Source organism: Petaurus breviceps, unplaced genomic scaffold, assembly GCF_028583685.1.
Source record: "Petaurus breviceps papuanus isolate PSGF00001 unplaced genomic scaffold, PetGlider_PUasm1.0 90784, whole genome shotgun sequence".
NCBI lineage: Eukaryota > Metazoa > Chordata > Mammalia > Diprotodontia > Petauridae > Petaurus > Petaurus breviceps.
Genome location: NW_027187345.1, coordinates 7,486,409 through 7,501,801, shown reverse-complemented (window position 1 = coordinate 7,501,801; position 15,393 = coordinate 7,486,409). Strand labels below are relative to the sequence as shown.

General features: G+C 38.0%; 1 protein-coding gene across 2 annotated transcripts in view; it reads left to right on the top strand.

Annotated features, from left to right (window-relative positions):
* The first annotated feature begins 415 nt into the window (after nt 1-415).
* The window catches only part of AKAP12 (A-kinase anchoring protein 12), a 126,603-nt gene continuing 111,625 nt past the window's right edge, over nt 416-15,393 (top strand). Inside the window, exon 1 of one of the 2 annotated variants that reach the window (XM_069069673.1) lies at nt 416-911. In XM_069069673.1, coding sequence (XP_068925774.1) covers nt 729-911 — 183 coding nt within the window. In that variant the 5' untranslated portion in view covers nt 416-728. Of the gene's footprint in view, nt 912-1,007; nt 1,146-15,393 lie in introns of those variants that run through there. The other variant, XM_069069675.1, reaches the window with a different exon arrangement.

Here is a 15,393-nt window from a genome sequence, read left to right as displayed (position 1 = left end):
CATCAAAGAGAAGGGAAAAAGAAATGTTTAAAATAGAAAACAATTTATGAGAGAAGGGGAGGCCTTTTGTTTGCTTGTTCGAGAGCTGAAGGTTAGGCACCACACAGAAGACCTTTCCTTGAGCGATCAATCATTTAATAAAACCCAGTTAATCCAATTTCGGGTATGTGGGGGGATTTACTTTCCCCTTCCTTTCTCTGATTTCTCCTCCAGTAAATCTGGGGCGGATGTCCACGAAAGCTCTGGACTCCTTGGATGTACAGGAGATGCTCTAGGAGGTAATGAGCAGGAGGCTGTGAAAGCAGGGGTTAAAGCTTTAACTGGGGGTATCGCTGCTGGCTGTTGTAGTCCCTAATTGCTTGGGGTGGGAGATGCTGCTGCTGCTCCTGCTGCTGCTGCAAGGCGTGTCTGGGACTGAGCTCATGTGATGAAGAGAGGGAAAAACAAGGGTGGGGGAGGAGGCATAGAGGTGGTGGCTTTTTTTTTTTTTTAAAGGAGTTTGCAGAGAGCTTGTCGCCTTCATTCGCAGTCCGGGCTCATCCCGAAGAGGAGGAGGAGGAGGCAGGTGAATCCAGTGGCTTGGGACATCGGTCCCTAAGGAGCCTGTCCTCCCTCGCTCCCCAGCCGACTGCCGGGAACCTCCGTGAGATTGGTGGAAAGCAGATCGGTGCGGTGTGTGCGTGCGTGCGGTGTGTTGCGGCTGACCCGAGAAGAACCGCAGTGGAGCCATGGGCGCGGGGAGCTCAACAGTGACGGCGCCACCGGGATCGCCGCAGGATGCAGCCGAGTTGGGAGCAGCAGGGGCCCCAGTGCTGGCAGAGCAGGAGAACGGCAGCCCCTCTACTGAGGCTGCAGCTGCACCGGAATCTCCGGGGGACCGCGCCACGATCGCAGCCCCCGCCTCCCCCAAGGTAAAGCGTTTTTCTTCCACCCCCACCACCCTCCCTCGTTCTGCCTCTCTATCCACGAGGGCGGTGGGAGCTACCGGCGGATAGGCGTCAGCTGCAGGGAGCCAAGGGATAAGACCCCTGTATATTATTGCCGCCTGCCTGGGAAAACTTTGTGGCCCTTCCAGCGGTCTCCCAGCGAGCTAGAGGCGAAAGCCTGGCTAGGTCCTCGGGCCCCGGGGCTAGACAGCCCCTCAGGTAGGGAGCTGGGCTAGGGAGGAGTCGCACGCTGGTCCTAGATTTTCGGGGGCTCGCTGCTGCGGGATCGGTGGCCTCCCCCAGCTGCTGCTGCCCCCAGTCCCCTCGGCGCTCATCCTACCCCGAGTTAGATGCTGTACTTTTTAAACCGCACGGATTAAAGGACCACCAGACGTTTAACTCTTCTGCTCCCCCACCCCACCCCACCCCACCCCCACCCTCGCAGGGGAAATAGGGCCCTTAGGTGAGACCCGACCCCAGACCAGAATTTCTCTCCTAGGTTCTGATGGGCTGGGGTTTGAGGGAACTGGGTCCTTCCCACCCTCATTTCTTCTCCTAGAATTTTTCGAGGGAAGGTCTACGCCAGGAGCTCTTGCCTGCAGCCCAAGCCCACACTGGGGTTGGTACCCTGTCCTGCGACAGCCGCTCTGTGCTCTGCAGGCACCTCGCCTTCCTTTTGCAGATGATGCTTGCGGTGTAGTTGCTCCTTGCCAAGGAAAACCTGTGCAGTCTTGGTTTTCGCAAAGAAGAGCGGTTCGGGAATTGACTAGTTGCCCAAAGTGGGCGGTACCCCACCCATTTTCTCTTAGTTCATTGTCTTTGGACCTAGTTGGATAAGTAAATAGCGGCTTGGAATTTCGCACAGGATGTGTTTGTAGATTAATATATACGCAGTGTGTATACTTTTGTCCTAGGAAGATAACTTCGGTTGTAGATGCTTTAGAACTACAATATTAGATGACGCTGCTCTGCTTCTGCTTGAAAGACATCGTAATTAGCTGATTCTGGTCACTAGGGTTTTTTTTTTTTTGAAAGGAATTGAACCTGCAAACATTTTCTAGTAGGTGTGCATGTTTTAGCAAGACTGTTACCTGCACCCATTTTTGAAGAGTGTATAAACTCATTTCTGAATATTTAAACGATTACAATTCTAATTTTAAAGGAAAAAAAAACAGATTTTTACTGTGTTAAAATTTCTCTAGACTTCTGTTAGAGATTGAGAATTTTTTCCCCACATTCTAGGTTTCATTTGGTCTTAAATATGAGAATTAAGATTTTATTTCCTTGATCTTTCTTTAAAAAATGAGCTTTTCCTTTAAGCTAGTTATTTGTTCCCTGGTTATTTTGCTATTAGAATGTTGACATACGTTTTAGCCTAAAGAAATGCCTTAAAGAAATCCTACTTATACATGCTACTAGTATTTACCTTCTGAAGCTATATTTCAAATAACTGACAGGCAATTATAATGAATGGTATATTAAGGTATGAAAAGGTTTGCTTTTTTAAATAGGTGATAAAGAGGAATTGCCTTTAAGAGAATGGTAATAGAGCTGACGTCATGATAAATGATAAAATGCCCTTATACTTAACATTTTTAAAGCCTATACCCGTTGCTATAGTTGTATGAGTCCAGTCACAGTAAAAAAAAAAAAAAACAGGATTTAAACAAATTAAAACTTTCTATAAAAGTGTTCAAAACTTGACTACTAATTTTCTGAAACCACGAAGTAGAATTCTGAGCTTGAAGATGACTTATGAATATGATTATATTGTTTTTCAGTCCTCCTACTCAAGAATGGCCCACTCTATCTCTTCTCCCTCCCCTCAAGTCTTGAAACAGCCAAGCTATACAGATGGTAATATAGTGTGTCCCAAAAGTCTTAGTGAGTGCTTAAGATTTAAGAGCTTAATGGCTTATGACTGCACTAAGACTTTTGGGACACCCTGTATATTTTTAAGTGGTTTCTTAAAATGAAAAAAAAATTGCATAATTCATGAACTTGTTGGCTTATTATTTGGACTGCAGATTGACAACCAATATATAAATGTATAACTTTACTTATCTATATTATGGGAAAATGTGCAGGGTTTTTTTTTTTTTTTTTTCATTTAAACTAGTCCTCCCAAGTTTCACAAAGTGAATCTCTTTGGAGGATCAGCCTAAGTGGAGAGAAGCACAGTCCCAGATTCCTGTCAGCTGATGGATGTTTTTTGACTCCAGCAGCTCTGAAAGACCTCGTACTAAAGCATGGGTTGGATGATATGAGGTGCTTGTCAATAGGAGTGTCAGTGATATCAAAGCACCCTTATCAACACAATTATGAATGGTTTTGAAGTATTCAAGAGGCTCTATGAAGCACTAAAGCTATTTTTAAAAGGAATCTAAGTTGAGTGACTTCCAAGTTCTTAATCCTGAGACCTTTAACACTACAACTAGCCATCAATAGAATAAAAAATTTACTTGCTCCCTTGAGGTATTTTTAAATCTAGTCCTTTAATTTTATCTGGGTGCTAGTTAACCCAGTTTGGGAATTCCCATGGTTCTTTGCTTCTGCTTTTGGCCATTTAATTGCTCATTAGCACCTCTCTCTTTGGTGAAAGACAGAAGAGATAAAATTCCAATTAGTTTGTTATGTTCCATATTGGCACATTTGCTTAATTTTCTTTGTAGAAGACTGAATGAAACCTTTGACCAACATGGGTTTGAGGTATTGTTCTTGATTATTAGCCTTAACATGCATGTATCTCATTTGTCTAGACAATATCCAATTAACCATACATAGCTATTGAAATAGATGAGTTATATCCATTAGTTTGGTTTCAAATCTCTTCATTTTCCAAGTGATCCAAATAATAATGTTTACAGGTTCAATTTGGCTTGAATTACATTTTGCCCTGTAATGTGTAGAGAGGTTTAAGGGTGTGGTTTGGGCTGAGCTTTTTCCTTGATAATTTTCAATTTTAAAATCTTTATCTCATGACAATCTTATCCTTTTTGTATTCCATTTGTTCATTCTTAACTTTATTGATACAGTTAGACACAAGCTATTGACTATTAAGTCACATTTTCCCATTCCTCTGTTTATCAGTGTGGCATAATGGAAAGAACATTGAAACTGGGTAGCAGTTGTGGTCATCCATTTATTAGCTCTATAACCTTGAGTTTCACCTCTGGATCTCACTTTGGGGCTGTTTCCTGATCTGTAAAATGAAGATATGATACTCATAATATCTATTTCAACAAGGTTGTTTTGAGGAAAGCAGCATATAACACAAGTTATTTATTTACAACTGACAGAAATTGCATCATTCTCTCCTTTGCGATTTTTAGCTATTGAAGCAGTTTGAAATAAATCCAGTGTGATTGATTACTTTGGACTGTCTGCCTACAGGTGCTATCTGTGGTAAGGGAGAATTTCTTGAATTTTGTATATATGGGCTTTTCTAAAATTCTTGCTCAGAGCAAGTGTAAATTTAGTTGAATTTGTGTTGCAATTGTATTTCTTTTTTTCCAATTAGTCACTCATTGAAAGATATGCAAATTACTACACTCTCAAAAGATGATACAGTAATTACATTATCTAGTCTAATGAGTCAAAGGGAGTAAGACTTAAATGATCAAATGATTTTAGTTGCCCTACCTTGGCACTTTCATGCATACAAAGGTTCTATTATTGCCTTTTAGAATATTTGAATTCAACTGGAGGGAAAGAGTGTCTTCTACACCTGACTTGTTGCATTTTTTTTTTAAGGAAACTTAAGTATTCTTCCAAGAATCTACAAGTCTGGGGCTGATTTCTGGGCTTAGTACTCATATGTCCTGAATTAGAAATAAATGAAGTTCAGTAGCATCTTAATTTTCTTTCATGTGGTTTGTAACTTAATTTTGAATAACATTCAGCCTAAGACTATGTTGGACTCTTTCAGTTAACATCTTTGAAAGTGTTTTTATTTTTATGTTTAATTTGACAGTCCCTAGTGATGGAGGGTCAGATTAACTACTTAAAGTAACCTCTCCTGCCACATTTTGCTTTCAGATCCTTAAACCATTACTCAAAATTTTGTCACTAAGATCCCTGACCTATCTCTATCTTTCCCAGCCTTAAGATGTTTAAGTTATAGACTAAACTTAAAATAGGCCAGTGCTTGGCATCAATGTGAGACATTATCTCCCCTAACTGGGGGCAGGAAAGTAAGGGAAGAGGTTTGAGCAGGGGGCCAGCCTAGGGAAGCTGGTTATGTTTCCATTCAGTTTTAGTAAACATGACACCATTATTGGTTAGAAGTGTCAGGAAATAACCATGAGACTAGCCATATTCATCACAGTGTCTGACACATGAGATGTGCTTAGTAAATTCTTGATTGATTCAGATTAAGGCATTGTCTTGAGGGGGTCCCCCAAGTCTAGGTTGTTTTGTATCATTTTGTTTTGAATTTGCACAATGTTTATCCATGTGTATGTTGTACCCTGGTAAATAAGGTCCTTGAGACAAGGGAGCCATTTCATTTTTTTTTTGTATGCCCAGGACTGACTTGTTACATTGCATATGTAGCAGGTTCTTGGAAGGGTACCTGATCCTTAGAAGGTGGTGAATAGGGGTGGCTAGGTGGCACAGTGAATAGAGCACTGGCCCTGGAGTTAGGAGGACCTGAGTTCAAATTTGGCCTCAGACACTTGACACTTACTAGCTGTGTGACCTTGGGCAAGTCACTTAATCCCAATTGCCCTACCTTCCCCCTCCAAAAAGAAAAAAAAAAGGTGCTGAATACATACTTTGTGAACTTTTAAAGTAGAAGCCTATGTGGATGAGAAATATGAACTAGTTAGGAGTGGAGGTCATCTCCTCCATTGTACAGCTAATTGGTCGTTAGACTAAAATAGTCATTCTGATTTTTCCCCTGAGTTAATATTGGTGTCTTGGAATTTTTTTTTTAACTATACTAATACTTCAGGAAGTATTGAATGTTCAATTTTGGATGTATTGTGGCCACCAAAAGCCTATAATTCTTCTCATTAGTCATCAACAGTTTTAAATAGCATTTATTGATATCTAGATAGGCATGATTCTGTGGCCAAGGCTTATGCCAAATTCTGTTAGGGAAAAGATATGAATTCTATTACTCCTAATTAGTATTCTTAAAAAAGTTATAGGATCAGTACCTCTCAAAAAAGAACAAAATGAAATGAAAAACCAAATACAATCCAGTTATTGGTGTGGTACCTAATTTGGGGTCAAATCTAGGTTTCTGTTACTATGAATTTGCATGTATTATTTAAACCTCAATTTTCTTTTCTCTAAAATGAGGGGTTTCATCTAATTGATTCTCTGAAGTTCCTTCCAGATCTTAATCTTTTGATCCTCTTTATCCAGAGATCAGACCTTTAGGGAGTTGTTAATCACCTCAGTTTTGGAAGCCCTGTCTTAGTGCTGGGGTATCCTGATTGATGAGTAACCACAAACTCCCATGGCCAGCCCCAGAAAAGATCATGTTTTATAACATAGCCAGTTGGCTACTCTAGCCATCTTCTTGCCATATACTTCTTAGGAATACAAACTCCTCCTACCCCCTTGGTCTGGAAAGTGTCATCAAATCAATACTACCATTTGTTTGGTTGGGTTTTTTTCCCCTGGAAAGGGTCAGTTAACTGTGGTATGACTCTACTCACTATTCTTGTGCCTTCCCAGATCAAAACAGCCTTTCCCTGCCCCATCTCTGCCCTAACTTGTGTCATTCTTGTTTTCATATTTGTATCCCCAGCGTTTAGAACACTTGATATGTAGTAAACATGTAATAAATGTTTCATCCATATGACAAGTTGTCATTTGTAATAGCTAATTCATTTTTAAATATTAAACTAACAGAAAAAAACACTTCAAAAGATTTGTGCTTTCAGTGGTGTGGGTACTCTCAGAACACAACCCCATCATGCTTTAATAGATAATCATGTGTTGCTATGGACAAGAAATGTAATTGCCCGGTGGCCAACCTTCTGTTAATGAGCATTGCTAAATTTAGCCAGGCTGTTCCTCTGACCATCTGTCCACCAGGTCTTTCCAGCTTGGTAGGATGTGCCACAGCTTCCCCTCCAGTGGCATGGTCAACAAAAACCAAGGATGAATCAAGAGAGGGATGAAAAACAAACATTAGAGTAAAATCCATATTAGGAGGTAGGGTGGGGATGAAGTCATTTCAAGTCACATGAAAAAAATCATGTATCCATAAAAGAAATTTACAAACTATTATGAATTCTTAAATTGTTTTAAGAATGAAATAGCCCAGGGGGCAGCTAGCTGGCGCAGTGAGTAGAGTGCTGGCCCTGGAGTCAGGAGGACCTGAATTGGGATCTGGCCTCAGACACATAACACACACAAACAAAACTAGCCTTGTGACCTTGGGCAAGTTACTTAAAACCCAATTGCCCTCCAAAAAGAATAAAAAAAAGAATGAAATAGCCCTAGGCTTTATATTTCCAGCTTAATACCTTTTGACCATTTAGAGACTAAGAACTGAAAGGGATACAAAATAAAATTTTCTACTTTGTAGCAGATTTGTTGAAAGATTTAAATAAGAGATAATATGGCTTTTGTGGATTTCAGTTGATATTTTCCATGTTTCCTATCATCTTGAATGTTGAATTCTATCCATAAACTGTTGTAAATTTGTGTGTGTTCCAATGTGCATGTTTGAACCTGCCTCCTGGCTTCACTATATATGCATGCATGTAAATATAGTTACAAAACAAATGATGATTTCATTTTGGATTTTTACCACTGTGGTATAGAGTTTAAATATATTTTGCTGATGAGGAAACTGATGCTCAGGGAGTAATTGCTTGCCCGAAGTCATGCAGCTAGTTAGTACCTGGCAGACCTGGGCTTCTGATTCCAAGTTCATGCTACCCTGTCAATGATATATCATTATTCAGGCTTGAGATAAGGAATTAATAAATATCTCACAAAATAAAGTGTAAATAGTTATTGAGTCTCCTTCAATAAATGTGCCTTTCCTTCAAAATCATTGCTTCTTTTTATCTATGTTTGTGTGTGTGTGTGTTCAAGTCCTGCCTTTACACACTAGATGTGTGGTCTTAGGGAAAACCCTTAACTGCTGTTTGCCTCAGTATCTTCAATTGTAAAATGGGGATAATAATAACACCTATATCCTAGGGTTATTGTGAAGATAAAGGTGAGATAATATATTGTGTTTTGCAAACCTTAAAGTGCTGCATAAGTACTAGCTATTATTGTTATTACCATCATTCTTATTTTTCCATGTGATTATGTTTACTTTCTTAAAGTATAGTTTAAGATTATAAATTTTAAAAAACAAAATGATATTCTGGAATTATTACAGATTGGCGGATACTTAAATATTTTAAGTATAGGACCTCTATTTTTTCCTTTTTGACTTTTCAAAAAAAAAGATACTCTTAAATAATATTCTATAGTAGTTCAATTCTTTAGTTATCTGAAGTGATTCTGAGTGCCAGAAATATCTTCCTAACCTTTGCCCTTTAGAAAGATGGGATTATGAGGAAGCAGATAGCCACTCCTTGAGAAAACAATATCCTGAAACTCCCTCCCTTAGAATCTTTTCTTCTTACAGTGGATGGGACTAGCCTCTGAACTCTGCCCAGTGCTTTTTTTTACATTAAGGTCCTATACTTAAATGTCTTCTGTTTTAGGAGTGTTGAAATGCTTCAGTTATCACCAATAGATTACAGTTGAATGGATATCATCCTGTTTCTATTTCCAAATTATGATAAATGTTTATTTTTTAAAGCAAAACAAAAACTTGGAAGTTCTGATTCTGGCTCAGCCTAATTCACTTCTGCTATCATTTTCAATCCTGTATGATATGTAAATATGACATCTCAATTCCATTTTGTAATTTAGTGGATAACCTTCCCTTATTCTATGGAGAAGTGTGAACCTACCGAAACTTTGAGGGGGAAGATCTTTAGTAATCCATTTGTACAATCAAGGGCCTACTGTGTGCTAGGAAATAGACTACAAATAGAAATTAAAACTATTCTCTTGCTATCTCCCTAATCCACCCCCGCCCCAGTTTACAATTTCATTTCTACGTGCTGATGTCTAACAACTGGGGAAAGGTGATAGAAAGGGATACTCGCTTAGTTCTTTCTGTTCTAAGTAACTGGGGGATTGTGGCTGAGAAAAAACCCTAAACAAATGAATTTTTTCATCTTGTTCCTCTTGTGGGAGTAACTGTGGCCTCTTTATGGACCTAGAAATGGAACCTGCCACCTAGGAAGTACATCAGTTACCAATAACCTGGATGGTTTCCCTTCTATTGAGTCCATAAATCAAATTATAAAATCTAGTGATTGCTTAGATATAAGATACTGTGTTAGATGCTAGAGGAGATTAACAAACATTAATCCCAAGTGCTGAGGAAACAAAAAAAATTTTAAAAGCATGTCCCTGTTGCTGGAGGAGACAACATAACCCGAGAAGAGAAGGGAAAATCGGGAAAATTTTCCTATGGAAGGTAAGATTTGAGCTAAGTCTTGAATGAATCTGAGAGGTCAGGACATGAGGGAGAGGGGAGAGAAGAGAGAGCATTCCAAGCATGGGATACAGCCAATGCAAAGGCATATAGTTTGGAAATGAAGAATTGTGGGCAAGGATATGCAAGTAGATTGGGGAAATTAGATTATAGAGTGCTTAGAATGGAGTAAAATGGAAGGTTGGAAATGTAGGAAGGACACAGGCTGTAACTTTAATTGCCAGAGGATTTTATTTGCGATCTTGCAAGGCAAAGAGCCACTGGAGTGAATTGAGTAGTAGGGTGGCATAGTTAGATCTGGGTTTTAGGAAAATCAGTTTGTCAGCTGGGTAGAGGGGGACAGATTAGAGGGAGAGATCATCTGTGACTGACTTTACAAAGACTGAATCTGAGTTGGATCTTACAAGAAGAGAATTGGGATAGGCATTCCATTTCAGGTGAGCGGAAGGGTATGAACAAAATAAAGTCCAGGCAAATTTTCAGGGCAGTTTGGACAGTTTTGGTGGTAGTGTAATTAAAAGTAATTTGGTGTCAGATTGTGGAAGACTTAGAAGCATTATCCTGGAATCAATGGTAAGTCATTGACTTTTCTTTTGTTATCTAGAGTGACTGGAGTTGTTCTTTAGGAAGATTAAAGTTGGGGTTAGCCAGGAATGACTAGAATAGGATTCTTAATCTAGATTTCAAGGGATCCATGAACTTGGATAGAAAAAAATAATTGCATCTCTATTTTCACTAACCTTTCAGTGGAATTCAACATTTCTTTCATTTATGAATGATGGTAACAAAAATTATTCTGAGATGGGATCCATAGGCTTCACCAGACTGCAGAAGGGGTCCATGACACAAATAGGGTAGGATCCCCTAGACTAAAAGAAGCAGCAGCGAGGCTGTTTTCATGAGTCAGGTGTGAGGTGTGCAGTTATTTGCAGGTACAAGATCCTTTTCTTATTCAATTCAACTTGACTCTATTTTCCTATTTTTTAATTTTATTTTTCTGAATTTAGGAAAAAAACATTTAAATATACAAAGTAGAACGGAAAGAGGTTGGTATGTGAAACCACTAACCTATTATATAAGCTTGCTTTTTCAAAAAGCATGTTTAACATATTACTTTGAAAAGTATCTTTATCTGTTTAATACTGAAATTTCTATTCTAATGTGCATTTTAAAAAAACCCTCAATAATTTCGTTCACTTTCTTTTTGGCAACACTATCACTTCTTTCTCTTTCCCCACCCCTAATTACTACACCTCCAAAAAAATTCATAAACAACTATTGTAACAAAGTGTAATGGGAATGCAGATTTGGAAGATCTTTCCTGCCCCTAGGCTAAAGTGCACCTGAAGCCTGGGGTGGGAGGCTTGTTTTTCAGTAGATACTTCTTGATTGGCCAGTGAGTCAATAAGGTTGTTACATTCTCTGAGCCAGGAGAAGGCTATATAAGCCCTGATGTTTAGCTTTGTTTTGGGGGCTCACTTTGAGAAGTGTTTTGTGATTTGATCTGGATTCTGGGAAGCCTGTCCAGAGGGCCCCCCCCCCTTTGAAAAACCCAGATGTTGACTGGGTATGGATGTAATGGTTGGACAGTTTGGAAATCTGTCTACTTGATCTGTTTCTGTCTTGATAATTCTGCCTGTATACTTTGAAGTTCGGGGTGCTGACCTTTTTCCCCTGAACAAGGTAAACGATATATGTCTGACTGATTAAAGTAAGCTTGTTAACCCATTTTGAGTTGCTTTCCTTTAACAAAGCAGATCTAAGAACCTGTATTGGCAGCAAACCCTGAGGACACTTGGGGTGCTTGCTGCTACACAAAGTCAAATGTACAAACATATTTCATTATGCATCTTGTGTCTATCACCCTTCCTGCAGGCAGTAAATGGTTACAATGGCTCATTATTGACCCTCTGACCAATGCAAAGAATAACTAGAACTCCTTAGTTCTTAGGCTTTCAAAGTTGTTTTTCTTTACAATGTTATTCTTATCAAATAAGTTATTCTGGTTCTGTTCACGTCACTCTGGGTCCGTTTATACAAGTCTTCCCAGGTTTCTCTGAAACCATTTATTTTGTTATTATAGAAAATAATCAATTATGCTCATATACTATGATGTTATTCAGCCATTTTAGAAGACCTTTTTTGTTTTTTTTTTGAGGGGAGAAGGCAAGGCAATTTGGGTAATGACTTGCTCAAGGTTACACAGCCAGTGTGTCAAGTGTCTGAGGTCGGATTTGAACTCAGGTCCTCCTGACTCCAGGGCTGGTGCTCTATTCACTGCACCACCTTTTTTTTTTTAAACTTCCCATCAATGGTCAGAACAATTTCCCTCAACTCTTTTGGTTCTTGGGAAGCAGAAACTTTTGTGTATGCTCTCCCTTCCTATTTCTCATCAACTTCTCCATTTAACTATTTGAACCCAAAGTCATAAGTGTTCCTGAACTCTGTCAACAGATTTCCTGTTTGCTGGCCACATAACATTTAGCTTTTAAAATTATAAAAGATATAGAAAATGTAGACTCTGGCCTCCTTTATCTCCCAGACTTAGTAGAGGAGCATGAAGTAGTGGAAAAAGCTGGACTTGGAATCTAAAGACTTGATTTTAAATCATTCCTTTCATCTTCATTGCCTCTTTGTGCCTCAGTTTGTTTATCTGTAAGGTAAAGGGTTTATACCACCTCGTTGCCCATACTGCCTCATTACCTCTACCTAGTAGTTACCACCTATTGTATAATAATAGCATTCCTTCATTTATTCATTCTTATACCATAGATTGTTTTACTGTTCCCCAATTGATAGGCATCCCATCTCAATTTCCAATTCTTTGCCCACTATTAAATGAGCTGCTAGATATTTTTTGCACATATAGGCTATCTTTGATCTCTTAGTTCACTACTAGGTCTGTAACTAAGTCAAAAGTATATGCAGTTTACTAACTTTTTAGACACAGTTCAAATTGTTTTCCAATGTGACCAATTCACAGCACATAATGGTACTTTGATGTGCCTGTCTTCCCATAGACCCTCCAAGGACTTATAAGTTTGCTTTTTTGTCAGTTTTGTCAATCAAATGGGTATGAAGTGATGCCTTAGAGTTTTAATTTGCATTTTTATTATTAGTGATTTAAAGCATTTTTTCATATGGTTGATTATAGCCTGGATTTCTTCTGAAAACTGCCTTCTTCAACCATTTATCAACTGGGGAATTGATCTTATTTGATTCAGTTCCCCATATATATTAGAAATGTCATCTTTATCAAAGAACCTTACTGCAAAGATTATAAAAATTCTAATTTTAGCTGCATTGATTTTGTTTCTTCACCAACATTCTAATTTTATGTAATCAAAATTGTCCATTTTACCGTCTGTGATCTTTTATCTCTTGTTTAGGTATAAATTCTTCCCCAACCCATAGGTCTGAAAGGCAATTTCTTCCCTGCTCCCCTAATTTGTTTATGATGTCATCCTTTTTGTCTAAATCTAGTACCCATTTTGAGCTTATCTTGAGTGAAATCTTCTTTTATCTATACTTTCTGCCAGACTACTTTCACAAATTATTAACAGCTATGGCAAACCATTGGATTTTATTAAATTAATTCATAACTTTGGATTTACATTTTCTTTTTGGAAAGAAGTTAAAGTTTAATCTTATATAGCTTTAAAAAATTATTTTAATTTAATGGGTAAAGTCCCTTTTTGGGATATTTGATTGGTATATTTTGGAGTTATTTAAAATATGTTAACATTTTCTATAACTTTCAATCCTACAAATGTAAGAGTATCATATTTTGTCCCTGTTGTAGTATCCTTATCATGATCACACTATGACCTTTGGGTTAAAATGTAGAGGTTTTATGTTTGGTACTAATTTATGAAGCATTTAATTTGTGACTCTACAAAGAATTTTCTGTCCTAGATACAGAAGTAAATAATATCCTTGTGAGAGAGAAAGGAGACCAACAATTTTATCTGAATTTGCAATAAAGTGTGGCCTGAGATTTCAGGCCGTTTGTGGCGCTGTGCCTGATAAACAATCTCCCCATGATGGAGAGGAATGCAAAGAATGCTTAAGTGTTCATGGAAGTAGGTCATAGTTTAAAGTATTGCTTTTGTGGAAGTTTCTCAAGATATTCCTATGATCCCTGAGGCTGCTTATTATCCCTCACCTAGGATGCTGGATTATTAAGTTAATTAGGGTTGTTCAATTAACTTTTCTTGAGGTTCTGGGTATGTTTGACTAAGAATAGTAGATTCTGTCCCCCCATCCCCATTTTAGTAAACAGAATGTATCCTTCTTGGCATATACATTATTTTAAACTGTTTTAAAATGAGCATATATTATTTCCAGTGGATTGGATATGTTCATGACAGGAAAGTGATAGATCCTATAAAGTTGAAAAAAATCTAAGAAATAACTCTTATTCATGTAATTAATTCACTGACAATTTACTATGTCTTCACATTTCTTTTATTTCTTCATATCAAATTGGAAAAATAGCTTGAGCTTAGAATAACTGTTTTTAAAAATCTGAGAATTTCTCAAGTGATTCAATGATTTTGTTATTAATGTTGTAAAATACTTTAGTATGCATTTTTGAAGCACATTTCATCCTGAATTGTATATATTTATTAGTTTTAATTATGTCATCAAATTGGTAGAAATAAAATTGTCATGTCTTGTGTACAGTAAACATGAAATAGAGAAGGGAGGAATTTATCTGAATAATTGAGGGGAAAAACATCCTGCTTTGGAATGAAATTTCTAGGTAGTTGAAGGAAAAAATATTTTCATTGCTTAAATAATTCAGACAATTGCCTCACATCTATACTTGTTTGTGTCTGGAGACCTATCCAAAGAGCTCTTTCTAGCACTTCATTATTTCAGCTTAGAGCTAAACATCCCAGCACAAACCATGTTGTGCCTTGAAAAACTTCATTTAACCATATTTTCTGGAGCCCAGAACAATTGATCCATTATGGAGTTAAATGCTGTCAATGAGCGGGTTCCTCCAATACTTTCCAGATCTCTCAACGAATACTAGTAGTATTGTCACTATATGTGAACTCTCCGGAAGATCAGGGGAAGGGCAGAAAGGGCTTTCTTGAATGGAGTTGTACATTCTTCCTTAGACCAATAGCAGTCAAAGGGAAAATGTCACCCATTCGTTGCTTTTTATGGTCACAAAATAGGAAAAATCCCCACAGCTCATGATTCCTCTGCAGTGACCTGACCGGCTGGCTTCTTTCATTACTGGATAAAGACATAGAGAGGAGGAATGATTTCTCTCCCCAAGTCAGATTTCTGAATCTGATTACTAGACAAGCTAAGACTGTTCTGTGTTAGGGAGTAAAAGGAGCTTTCATAGTGGGTTGCCTTTACTTTGTGAACACACAAATCTAATATATTTAGGGAGGGCTAGTAATCTGTAAAAGATCCAGAGGCAGCAAGTTCTATCAAGGAAAATATATTTTGGAAATGTGTCAAGGAAATGTATTTTGTATTTGGAAATGAACACTTGAGACCATATATGGCTAATTTCTGATTCTTACCAAATGGCTGATAGTTTTTAGCTTGTGAACAATCTCTATAGTATAATAATTCCAAAAGTTGCATTCTTCGTTACAAAATATTTAAAATAGTCATAGACCAATGATTTAGGTCATTAGAGGCACCTAGCTGGCTCAGCGAATAGAGTCCTGGGCCTAGAGGCAGGTCTTCCTGAGTTAAAATGTCACTAGGCAAGTCACTTGACCTTTGCCTCAGTTTCCTCATCTGTAAAATGGGGGAGAGGTGTTAATAATGTCACATATCTCCCAAGGTTTTTTTGAGGAAGAAATGGGATAACATTTATTTGTAAAGTACCTTACAAACTTGAAAATGTTATATAAATGCTAGCTTTTATTATTAAGTGGAAAGGCATACTGTGTTTTGCAA